The sequence below is a fragment of the Myxocyprinus asiaticus genome, chromosome 18, assembly GCF_019703515.2.
Source record: "Myxocyprinus asiaticus isolate MX2 ecotype Aquarium Trade chromosome 18, UBuf_Myxa_2, whole genome shotgun sequence".
NCBI lineage: Eukaryota > Metazoa > Chordata > Actinopteri > Cypriniformes > Catostomidae > Myxocyprinus > Myxocyprinus asiaticus.
In genome coordinates this window covers 3,454,336-3,467,500 of record NC_059361.1, presented here as the reverse complement: position 1 = coordinate 3,467,500, position 13,165 = coordinate 3,454,336, and the positions used below count along the sequence as shown (strand labels likewise).

At 37.5% G+C, this 13,165-nt stretch overlaps 1 protein-coding gene across 2 annotated transcripts in view; it reads left to right on the top strand.

The window, feature by feature from the left end:
- Nucleotides 1-13,165, top strand: part of LOC127455876 (carnitine O-palmitoyltransferase 1, liver isoform-like) — a 37,119-nt gene that overhangs the window by 14,855 nt on the left and 9,099 nt on the right. For both annotated transcript variants that reach the window (XR_007899748.1, XM_051724025.1), the window contains exons 4-11: nt 1,800-1,971; nt 2,198-2,299; nt 3,008-3,145; nt 3,229-3,306; nt 4,425-4,532; nt 4,674-4,758; nt 4,935-5,130; nt 5,230-5,415. Coding sequence is in view for 1 of the 2 variants with exons in the window: in XM_051724025.1 (XP_051579985.1) it covers nt 1,800-1,971; nt 2,198-2,299; nt 3,008-3,145; nt 3,229-3,306; nt 4,425-4,532; nt 4,674-4,758; nt 4,935-5,130; nt 5,230-5,415 (1,065 nt within the window). In the remaining variant the exon portion in view is untranslated. The remainder of the gene's footprint in view (nt 1-1,799; nt 1,972-2,197; nt 2,300-3,007; nt 3,146-3,228; nt 3,307-4,424; nt 4,533-4,673; nt 4,759-4,934; nt 5,131-5,229; nt 5,416-13,165) is intronic.

Sequence of the window (13,165 nt, the reverse complement as noted above, 5' to 3'; positions counted from 1 at the left end):
CTGTTGCAGCCTTATGCTAAAATGCTTTAAATATTATTTATCAATCTACTCTCCATACCCCATAATGACACAGCAAAAAACTGAGTAGTGATAACTTTGCAAATTTATTAAAAAGAAAAAACTGAAATATCACATTGACATAAGTATTCAGACCCTTAACTCAGTATTTAGTTGAAGCACCTTTGGCAGCGATTACAGCCTCAGTGCCAGATTTTCTGCCATTCTTCTCTGCAGATCCTCTCAAGCTCTGTCAGGTTGGATGGGGACCATCAGTGGACAGCCATTTTCAGGTCTCTCCAGAGATGTTCGATTGGGTTCAAGTCCGGGCTCTGGCTGGGCCACTCAAGGACATTCACAGAGTTGTCCCTAAACCACTCTTGCGTTGTCTTGGCTGTGTGCTTAGGGTCATTGTCCTGTTGGAATGTGAACCTTTGGTCCAGTCTGAGGTCCTGAGCGCTCTGGACCAGGATTCCATTAAGGATATCTCTGTATTTTGCTGCATTCAGCTTTCCATCAACCCTGACTAGTCCCCCAGTCCCTGCCGCTGAAAAACACCCCCACAGTATGGTGCTACCACCACCATGCTTCACCGTTGGGATGGTATTGCGCAGGTGATGAGCGGTGCCTGGTTTCCTCCAGACATGACGGTTGGAATTGAGGCCAAACAGTTCAATCTTCGTATCATCAGACCAGAGAATATTGTTTCTCGCAGTCTGAGAGTTCTTAAGGTGCTTTTTTATGTGTCTTGCACTGAGGAGAGGCTTCCGTCTGCCCACTCTACCATAAAGCCCAGATCGGTGGAGTGTTGCAGTGATGGTTGTCCTTCTGCAAGTTTCTCCCATCTCCACACATGATCTCTGGAGAACCAGAGTGATCATCGGGTTCTTGGTCACCTCTTTTACCAAGGCCCTTCTACCCTGATTGCTCAGGGCGGCCAAATCTAGGAAGAGTCCTGGTTGTTCCAAACTTTTTCCATTTAAGAATTATGTATGCCACTTTGCTCTTGGGAACTTTCAATGCAGATGAAATGTTTTTGTAGCCTTCCCCAGATCTGTGCCTCGACACAATCTTGTCTCTGAGCTCTGCAGGCTGTTCCTTTGATCGGGTTTTGCTCTGATATGCATTTTCAGCTGTGAGACCTTATATAGACAGGTGTGTGCCTTTCCAAATCATGTCCAATCAATTGAATTTGCCACAGGTGGACTCCAATCAAAGTGTAGAAACATCTCAAAGATGATCCAGAGAAATGGGATGCACCTGAGCTAAATTTCAAGTGTCCTAGCAAAGGGTCTGAATACTTATGTCAATGTGATATTTCAGTTTTTCTTTTTAATAAATTTGCAAAGTTATCAAAAATCTGGTTTTTGCTTTGCCATTATGGGGTATGGAGTGTAGATTAATGTGATTTAAAAAAAAAAAAAAAAAAAAAAATCATTTTAGCATAAGGCTGCAACATACAAAAATGTCAAAAAAATGAAGGGGTCTGAATACTTTCTGAATGCACTGTACCATGGTACATGAATATGGTCATCATTCTGTACCATGGTATATATATATAAAAGTGCAATGGTGTTACCATCAAAAAACCATCATTGTTCTATGGTACTACCACTGTACTTGTTTGCAAATTAATTTTGATATTAATATAATAATAATATTATAATAATATCATTATTTTTATTGCATCATATTGGTGATGATTTACATCCATCTAAAGCAAATTATACAGATTGTACATTGATGTTTTTCTACCATAAATATCATACATTCACCTGTTTTAAATTTTCCCCGTTATGTAGTGAGTTTATGACCGTTCAGACTCAAACGGTGTTGAGTGCAATCCTGTTCGCCACAGGTGTGTGGTTATCCCTCATTGTCCTGCTCCGTTATTTCCTGAAAGCTCTGCTGTCCTATCACGCTTGGATCTTTGAGTCACACGGAAAAATGAGCTTCTCTTCAAAAGTCTGGCTGGTGCGTCATATAATTGAAAATACAGATCAAACAGAGGAAGGGTTAGATTTGGGAAGGGTTTGTCTCCTGGGACATTTACTTATTGTTTGTCATTTATTTTTTGATATATGTGAAAGTCATTATCATCATTTGTTCATTTATTTGTTGACATGATAATTGTGGTGTAAGGAGGTTTACATTGTTACTTTTTTTACTTCTCGTTAATAAATGATTATGTCTATTTCAGAGTCTTGTCAAGCTGTTGTCTGGACGCCGGCCGTTGCTTTACAGCTTTCAAGCATCTTTGCCTCATCTGCCTGTACCAAGTATTGATGACACTATCAGCAGGGTACATCTTACTAAAAGCCTGTCAAAAACATGTCTAGGAAATATTTCACCTCATAACCATTTGCATTGTGACTTTCTCATTGTCTGAAAAAAAATAAAAAAAATAAAAAAAATAGCATTATTACTATGAAAAATATTTTTCATTTTAATTATAAAGCATTTATACAATTAATTTTTAAAGTAATATTTTTTTATTTATTTATACAGATTTTATTTTAAAAACATAATTGTGTCTGGATAGGACAACTCTTATTTCTATTACAGTAATTATAATGTAATGAGAATCAGCATTGAGAATAAAGAGAATTTCAGTTAAAAAGTAAAAAAAAAAAAGTTTAATGGGGGGGAGGGGCTAAACTGTCATAAAAAATGCACATAAAAATGCTTAATTTAATTTTTTTAATGCAATTTTTTTTTTTTTTTGGTATATTTTATTGTATTTTATTTATTTTAATTATGATTTCTTTTATTAAATTTTTTTATTTTATTTTAAAGCAGAATGCGATGTATATTCAAAAAACAGAATATCTTGTAAATTACACCTGGACAAAAAAATAAAATAATTATATATATATATATATTTTTTTTTTCAGGTGTAATTTACAAGATATTCTGTTTTATGAATATACATCATGTTCTGCTTTTGTTGTTTTCCATTATGTAATTTCTTCATGATTAGCCTTGCTTTCTCTCTTGCTCACTGTTTTAGTATCTAGAATCAGTTCGACCTCTTCTGGATGATGAACGATATAAACATATGGAGACTGTTGCTAATGACTTCAAGAAGGATCCTGCACCCACATTCCAAAAATACCTTGTACTCAAGTCTTGGTGGGCCACAAATTATGTAGGTAAACAAAGCCAGAGTTTTTCTACATCAATTTTAGAAATGCTGGAAAGTAACAGGCATGGCATTGTGTGTTTTGACAGGTGAGCGACTGGTGGGAGGAGTATATCTACCTGAGAGGACGAGACCCCATTATGGTCAACAGCAACTTCTACACTATGGTGAGCAGAGAGCTTTATATGCCAAAGGTCTCAACAGTAAGGCTGCTTCTCTGGGGTTTGAAGATCAAGAAAGAGGAAGTTGGGGTGGGACATAGTGAAGGGCTCCTTCCTTTTTAGCAGCCAAAAGCCTTTAAATTAACAACACAGGTGTGAACCATGATTTTCTATTTGCTACTTGCTATTGAGCAGCAGTGCTTGCCGTCTTTTTCGGACGTCTTGGTTCCGTAAGTGTTTTTCCCATACATATTTTTCATAGGGAAATTAATCCTTCATAAAGATATTTAAGCCACGAACCAAACCCGCAACATTAGAGGTGAAGCATTACAAACTGTGTCAGACAAAGGTACAAGACTGTGTACTTAACGTCTTTAATGAGGGAATAAACTACAATTCCATGAAGAATTGCGAATGACGTAATTGAATTAAAAACAATGAAAAACATAAAGCTGTTGATTGTATAGAGTCAACATATTCAAAGTACTATATTGCAAAATATTCAGATATTTGCACATATATAAGTAGTTTGAGAGTGTAGGGAGAGCGGCTTTATTGCGTCATTCACGGTGCTTCATAGGAGTGAGCGGTCGCCGCATAGCTCTTTTGGCGCACATTTTTATTGCTGCTAATCTCTGATTGGTGGATCTTTCTCTGTTAGTGTGGGTATTGTAGTTCTTCACCAGAAATTCCATATTAAACACAATCTTTTTAGCATTATAGGTTATCTATGAATAACTTCTGGAACCAGACTGTTGCGTTTATTGCTAGTCAGTGGCAGGTGGAAAAGGTAGGATATTCTCCTTTTTATTAGATAAAAAAACAGTATAGTGCAGGATGAGTGTTCAACATTTTTTATTTGTTTTCCTGGAGGGGAAAGACCTCACATTGGTCACAGTGTTTTTCATGGGGTCTTTAAAAATGTTCTGGACCAATAAAACCCTTCAGACATAAACCAGAGACGAACAATATAAACAGTTGAAATCAAACCAATCCCAAGGCGCCACCTGGTGCCTAACTGTGGGAACATACAGTGGAGCTTCATACATATTATTATTATTATTATTATTATTATTATTGCTCTCTTTCAGTGCATATCTGTAATCGTTTTTTCTGTCTGTCAGGATTTTCTCTATGTGATCCCCACACACAGACAGGCTGCACGCGCAGGAAATGTAGTTCATGCCATGCTGCAGTATCGCCGTAAACTGGAGAGAGGAGAGCTTACCCCGGTACAGATGCACAATCAAAAACAAACACACAGAGTCTCTGCAACATCACTTTCTGCCGTCCATGCCCTTAATATATCATTTATAAATCATAAAAAACGTTTTCCTTTGCTTGCTCATCATCCCTTGTTTCTCTCTTCTTAGCTGAGGGCTCTTGGCATTGTGCCCATGTGCTCTTTTCAGTATGAAAGAATGTTCAACACAACCCGTATCCCTGGCATTGAGACCGGTAATGACTCGCATAATACTAGATAAAGTATGCATGTGTTTCATTGGGGCTTATTACAACGTTGTCATGGCTAACTTCAGGTTTAAGGAAACAGTTCACCCAAAAATTACATTCTGTCATCACTGAACTATTCCTGTCAAACCTTGCAATAATAGTAGCACTTTGTTTATGTTTAGATTTTGTGCAGCACCTGAAAGACAGGAAGCACCTGGTGGTGTATTATCGAGGTCGTTTCTTTAAGGTGTGGCTGTACTATGGTGGACGTCACCTTTGGCCTTCAGAGCTGGAACTGCAGTTTCAACGTATCCTTGATGACAAGTCTGAACCTCAGCCCGGAGAGCTCAAACTTGCCACACTTACAGCTGGGAACAGGTGAAGATGGCATTGCTAAATAGTTTATACACTTATAAATCATCTTTATAAATTGCACAGGGTAGACTTACACAATCATCCTCTTTACCGTTCTTTAAGGGTTCCCTGGGCAAGGGCTCGTTTAAAGTACTTCAGTGATGGGGTCAACAAGGCGTCCCTGGAGGCCATTGAGACGGCAGCGTTTTTCCTGACCCTGGACGATGAGGCACATGGATATGATCCAGAAAATACACACTCCTTGGACCTATACGCCAAATCTTTGCTGCATGGAAAGTGCTATGACAGGTAGAAAGATTTTTATGTCCGTTCTTTGTGGTGACCGTGTTTTTGTCAAGTACGACATGTTCCTTGATGAACATATTTTGTTGGTCCTGAAACAGCATTTCTGTCAAAACAAACAAAAACACTCCTCTTAAGAAAAATGGTTCTAAATAGTACCAAATAAGGGTTCTTCGGCTTGTAACAATAGCAGAACCCTTTTTGGTGCTAAATAGAACACTTTTTGAAAGGTTCCATAAAGAACCTTTCTTTGAAAGTGCTATAAAGAACCTTTTCGATACATTAAATATAACCAAACAAATGAAAGCAAGGCATGTGTGTCAGTTAAGAACTTTTATTTTCTATTTAAATGAAAAACTATAGAAAAGATACAAATGTTTTTACCGCAATCATTAGTTGAATACAATAATAAATAATTGTGATTAAATAATTCAAAATGCATAAATCACTCACATTAATAAATACATCAACACATTTTTTAACTGTAAACTTATACAACACAAAGAAATTACAATGTATTAATTAATTACAGTGTATAAATGAATGGCAAAAAATAGATACAAAAAAGAAAGAGAGATAAAAATACTTAAAACTCACATAATCTGATAGATTTAGGCAGGCATATGTTGTTATCAGAGCAGACAATTAATCATACCCCGGGTGGGACGGATACCTGAAATCACAATAAAAATCCAAAATTACCCCCTTTTTCAGAACATGTCAGTATTTTAAAGAAAATGACAAAATGACAGCTCACCTCTTGAGATGGTCACTTGCATTTTCTGGTAGAGATCTATAAAACAGCAATCTTATGACCAGGAAACCACCACATACAGAAAGTTTTACCTTGTAAAGGTTCAAATTTAAAGTGCTTAATATGGACTTGCTCAACATTTTGCAAAAACGTACCCATATTCTGTGCTGCCTTTATCAAGCATTGACAAAACCGTGTGTTGTATTATAACAGGTGAAGTTTCATTCATTCTGTGATTATTATTTAGAGGTTATAAGCACTAAAGTTGGTCCATCAGTCTCATGCCCTGCAGAGAGAGAGAGAGAAACAGAAGTATTGAGCTCTGGGTTGTATGATCATGAATTCCCTTCAAGGTTATTAAATATATTTGCAAAACATAACTGGATGCAGGTTTTTATTTGGACTATGTAGGGCTACATTTCTAAATCTAAAGGTTAATAAGCTCAGAGTAAAATAACGTATAATTATTGAATGCATAGAGGACAATGTTGCAACAACAAAAATTATTTTGTGCAATTAGTCATGCAAATGCTTAAAATAGGAACAGCTTATGGAAAGTTCTGGCATATTGTTTACTCTATCCACCTTATTTTGCAACGCGGAGTTTATAAACTATCACACAACCACAGGAAGTGTGTGTGTGTTTGTGTGTGTGTGTGTTTGTGTGTGTGTGTGTGTGTGTGTGTGAGTTTGTGTGTGAGTTTGTGTTTGAGTGATCGAAATCCATGCGATTATCTAATCAGCCAATCGTGTGGCAGCAGTGCAGTGCAGTGCATAAAATCATGCAGATACGGGTCAGATGCTTCAGTTAATGTTCACATCAACCATCAGAATGGGGAAAAAAATGTGATCTCAGTGATTTGGACAGTGGCATGATTGTTGGTGCCAGACAGGCTGGTTTGAGTATTTCTGCAACTGCTGATCTCACAATAGTCTCTAGAATTTACTCCAAATTGTGCCAAAAACAAAAAACATCCAGTGAGCAGTTCTGCGAAGGAAATGCCTTGTTGATGAGAGAGGTCAACAGAGAATGACCAGACTGGTGACAAAGTCTACGGTAACTCAGATAACCGCTCTGTACAATTGTGCTGAGAATAATATCATCTCTGAATGCTATTCTGAGATGCAGGTTGGCGCTGTTTTGGTGGCACAAGGGGGACCTACACAATATTAGGCAGGTGGTTTTAATGTTGTGGCTGATCGGTGTGTATATATATATATATATATATATATATACATGAGTTGTGCTCAAAAGTTTGCACACCCTGGCAGAAATTGTGACATTTTGGCATTGATTTTGAAAATATGACTGATCATGCAAAAAAAACTTCTTTTATTTAAGGAAAGTGATCATATGAAGCCATTTATTATCACATAGTTGTTTGGCTCCTTTTTAAATCATAATGATAACAGAAATCACCCAAATGACCCTGATCAAAAGTTTACACACCCTTGAATGTTTGGCCTTGTTACAGACACACAAGGTGACACACACAGGTTTAAATGGCAATTAAAGGTTAATTTCCCACACCTGTGGCTTTTAAAATTGCAATTAGTGTCTGTGTATAAATAGTCAATGAGTTTGTTAGCTCTCACGTGGATGCACTGAGCAGGCTAGATACTGAGCCATGGGGAGCAGAAAAGAACTGTCAAAAGACCTGCGTAACAAGGTAATGGAACTTTATAAAGATGGAAAAGGATATAAAAAGATATCCAAAGCCTTGAAAATGCCAGTCAGTACTGTTCAATCACTTATTAAGAAGTGGAAAATTTGGGGATCTCTTGATACCAAGCCAAGGTCAGGTAGACCAAGAAAGATTTCAGCCACAACTGCCAGAAGAATTGTTCGGGATACAAAGAAAAACCCACAGGTAACCTCAGGAGAAATACAGACTGCTCTGGAAAAAGATGGTGTGGTTGTTTCAAGGAGCACAATATGACGATACTTGAACAAAAATGAGCTGCACGGTCGAGTTGACAGAAAGAAGCCATTACTGTGCCAATGCCACAAAAAAGCCTGGTTACAATATGCCCAACAACACCTTGACACGCCTCACAGCTTCTGGCACACTGTAATTTGGAGTGACGAGACCAAAATTGAGCTTTATGGTCACAACCATAAGTACTATGTTTGGAGAGGGGTCAACAAGTATTGTGCTCCTTGTTTTTTTGCATGATCAGTCATATTTTCAAATCAATGCCAAAATTTCACAATTTCTGCCAGGGTATGCAAACTTTTGAGCACAACTGTATCTATCTATCTATCTATCTATATTTACAGTATATGCTAAAATATTTTTTGAGTGTAGGGTGAAGTTCTACCTGTCGAACGGCTTTGAAGGGAAATAACTGTGCAATTGGACAATTTGAAAAGCGCATACATACATGACTTTTTCAGTGTACCTAATATCATAATTTAGCCTATAAGAAGAACCCCCATCTGAAGCTTTGTTAATACATACCATAAAAATAACTGAGAATTTCCATAATGTTTGTGCTTAGATTAAATAGAAGTCTAATTTTGGCTGAAAGGGTGCGGCCATTATTATAAATTATTTTCTTGCAATTTATTACCATACAGTAACACACAGACGTACAATATTAGCATCCTAGAACATTCATTTATGTTATGTGCTATTGTAAATCCCATTCCTCCATGATTTTGGCTTCTAGCAGGTAAGAAGACTTTTTCCTTGGGCAGACAGCAGCAGATGTGGGAGGCATTTAGCGCAGGGAGCAATTTTTTCGTGACTGGTTTGTTTCTCATGTCAGAAAATGCATGAAAGAGCAATGTCAATTTTAAACGCTCATTTAAAACAATGAAACTATAGCTAAGATTAATTATTCGGACAAAAGGCATCCCGACTGTAACATCCATTATTTATGAATAATGAGCAGTATATTGCAGCATTCATGAAGGTTTTACTTTATAAAATGTAAGTTGGATTGAATAAAATGTACACCTGCTCCTTCTGTACTCCCTTAATCCCATTCGCTATTACATTTATTAATAAGTCATGAAAACAAATGTATTACAAAATCATACAATTATTCAATATAAGAATAATATATTATATACAGCTATGGAAAAAATTAAGAGACCACTCCAAATTATCAGTTTCTCTGGATTTACTATTTATAGGTACAGTATGTGTTTGATTAAAATGAACATTTTTGTTTTATTCTATAAACTACTGACAACATTTCTCCCAAATTCCAAATAAAAATATTGTCATTTAGAGCATTTATTTGCAGAAAATGACAACTGGTTAAAATAACAAAAAAGATGCCGTGTTTTCAGACCTCGAATAATGCAAAGAAAACAAGTTCATATTCATTTTTAAACAACACAATACTAATGTTTTAACTTAGAGTTCAGAAATCAATGTTTGGTGGAATAACCCTGATTTTCAATCACAGCTTTCATGTGTCTTGGCATGATCTCTACCAGTCTTTCACATTACTGTTGGGTGACTTTATGCCACTCCTGATGCAGAAATTCAAGCATGAATTCAACAGACACTGGAATGGATTGTCAGCCATGCATGTAGAGATGCTGATTTAAGAACAATTTGTAGTGGTCATTCATTTCCACTTCATTTTTTAATTAAAATTGAGCCAAATATGCAGAGCAGTATCAACTGTTATTCTAGCTAAAAGGATTAAGGCAGTACAGAAGACGGCGCGGGTTGGCCAATCAGATGAAAGGGGCATTGCAGTGCCACCCACATATGCTTATCTAATATTGTTTTTATTTTATTTTTTAACAATGAACAAAAAAGAGAAATTTAAATGAGTTCTCATTTTCCATTTCTTAAACATAAAAATAAAAACATTTAAAAACACTAGCTGTTTTTACCCACTTGGAATGTCTCCCTCCATTTTTTAACCTGCTACTACTGGTGCCAAAAGTGAATTCACTGGAAAAACCAGGTCTTGTATCTCTAGATATCGATAATAGTATTTTTACTAGTTAAAATCACATTTAAGATATCAGTAATTCTATTTTCACTAATTGCAAAGGCTATTTTAGATATCAAGGCAATAATTGTTGCTAGTAGAGCTCCCTTTCCTGATATCAACAACTGAATTACAACTAGTGAAAATGGTAATTTTTGATATGAGTAAATGAATTTCAAAATGTTACATTTGGTATTTCTGATATCTGGAAATGGATTTCAGATATCAATAATTTGGAGTGTAATTAATGATATCTAAAAAGACTTTCTTACTAGTAACAATTACATTGCAGATATCAGAAATTAAAATTATCACTAGTAAAAACTGAATTACTGATATAAAAAATTAGCATTTTTATTAGTTGGAATTCAATTGTTGATATCAAAAATTGGCATTTTCACTTGTAGAAATGACATTCTTGATATCAAGAATGTGATTTCTGTGAGTGATGATGTCATTTTTTATATCAAGAATTCATGTTTTACTAGTGGAAATGTAATTACTGATATCAACAGTTGGCAATTCCACTAGTAAAACTTACATTCTTGATATCAAGAATTAGAATTTTAACTAGTGAAAATGTAATTGTTGAGGTCAACAATTTATATTCTGCGAATGAATAAAAGCTTAAATGGCTTGCCATAGGCTACTGGGATTACCTTTTTTAACAACTGTTTTCAACCCCACTGAGATGTGCGCTGACATGACGGCTCTGTTTTTCGCTTGCAAGTAAGTGTCTGCGTAATGCGTAAAATGTATGTGTGTCCATGTGTGTGAGAGCTTAAGAGAGGGGGAGGGGGAGCATGAGGGTTTTTCACACAGATATTTCAGATAATATAGAAACTTTGAGACAGCTCAAGCCTTCGTTGCTAGTTCGAAAACGTCACTTTAGAACTAGCAACGGAGGATGCGCTGCTTTTCGGTATTAGAGTAACATGGTAGTGCGTGTGTTGTGTGTGTGTGTGTGTGTGTGTGTGTACACGTGCGTGTGTGTATGGTTATTTTGCTGTGATAGCATGTACGGTGTGTGTGGGTGAGACGAGAGAGAGAAAGAGAGGAAGCCAAAGTATGCTTTTCAATCGAAATTCAAATAAATTTAGGATATTTTAGACATTTGTCATTCTTATCCGATGTACTTTGTTTATGTACGATGTACATCTATTTTTGGGTAGTTTCTCCCATTCTTGTTTGCAGGACCTCTCAAGCTCCATCAGGTTGGATGGGGAGCGTCGGTGCACAGCCATTTTCAGATCTCTCCAGAGATGTTCAATCAGGTTCAAGTCTGGGCTCTGGCTGGGCCACTCAGAGTTGTCCCGGAGCCACTCCTTTGTTATCTTGGCTGTGTGCTTAGGGTCGTTGTCCTGTTGGAAGATGAACCTTCACCCCAGTCTGAGGTCCAGAGCGCTCTGGAGCAGGTTTTCATCAAGGATGTCTCTGTGCATTGCTGCATTCAGTTCCTGCCACTGAAAAACATCCCCACAGCATGATGCTGCCACCACCATGCTTCACTGTAGGGATGGTATTGGCCAGGTGATGAGCGGTGCCTGGTTTCCTCCAGACATGACGCTTGCCATTCAGGCCAAATAGTTCAATCTTTGTTTCTCATGGTCTGAGAGTCCTTCAGGTGCCTTTTGGCAAACTCCAGGTGGGCTGTCATGTGCCTTTTACTGAGGAGTGGCTTCCGTCTGGCCACTCTACCATACAGGCCTGATTGGTGGAGTGCTGCAGAGATGGTTGTTCTTCTGGGAGGTTCTCCTCTCTCCACAGAGAAATACTGGAGCTCTGTCAGAGTGACCATCGGGTTCTTGGTCACCCCCCTGACTAAGGCCCTTCTCCCCCGATCACTCAGTTTGGCCAGGCGGCTAGCTCTAGGAAGAGTCCTGGTGGTTCCAAACTTCTTCCATTTACGGATGATGGAGGCCACTGTGCTCATTGGGACCTTCAACACTGCAGACATTTTTCTGTATCCTTCCCCAGATCTGTGCCTCGATACAATCCTGTCTCGGAGGTCTACAGACAATTCCTTGGACTTCATGGCTTGGTTTGTGCTCTGATATGCACTGTTAACTGTGAGACCTTATATAGACAGGTGTGTGCCTTTCCAAATCTTGTCCAATCAACTGAATTTATCACAGGTGGACTCCAATCAAGTTGTAGAAACATCTCAAGGATGATCAGTGGAAACAGGATGCACCTGAGCTCTATTTTGAGTGCCATGGCAAAGGCTGTGAATACTTATGTACATGTGATTTTTTTCGTTTTTTATTTTTAATAAATTTGCAAAGATTTCAAACAAACTTCTTTCACATTGTCATTATGGTGTATTGTTTGTAGAATTTTGAGGAAAATAATGAACTTAATTAATTTTGGAATAAGGCTGTAACATAACAAAATGTGGAAAAAGTGAAGCGCTGTGAATACTTTCCGGATGCACTGTATACCACGGTTACCACACCTTAAGACATCGTTCAGGGTTTTTTCTCAAGTCATTTTCTGGTTTTTGTCCCTATTAAAATGCATGAGTGGAACTACTTTCTTCCACCATGGATTCAGCGTCTTGCTTTGATACAGTCCGAGTTTTAATTTCTAGTTCGAAAACGTCACTTTAGAACTAGCAACGGAGGATGCACTGCTTTTTGGCATTGGAGTAACAAGGTAGTGCGTGCGTGTGTGCGTGTGCACGCGCATATGTATGTGTGTGTGTGTGAGCATGTGTAAGTGCTGGTAAGACGAGGCGAGGGCACTTTTCAACCGAAATTGAAATAAATGTAGGATTTTATAGACATTGTTTGACATTCTTAACCAATTTACTTTAACCAATGTCTTGGTTTATATGGTTATTTTTCTGTGGTAGCATGTGTGTGTGGGTGAGATGAGTGAGAGAGAGAGAGAGAGAGAGAGAGAGAGAAAGGGAGGGAGCCAAAGGACGCTTTTCAGTCGAAATTGAAATAAATTTAGGATATTATAGACGTTTGTCATTCTTATCCAATGTAGCCATGTGCTTACTTGAAAAATAATTGCACACCTTAGAACGTCCGTCAT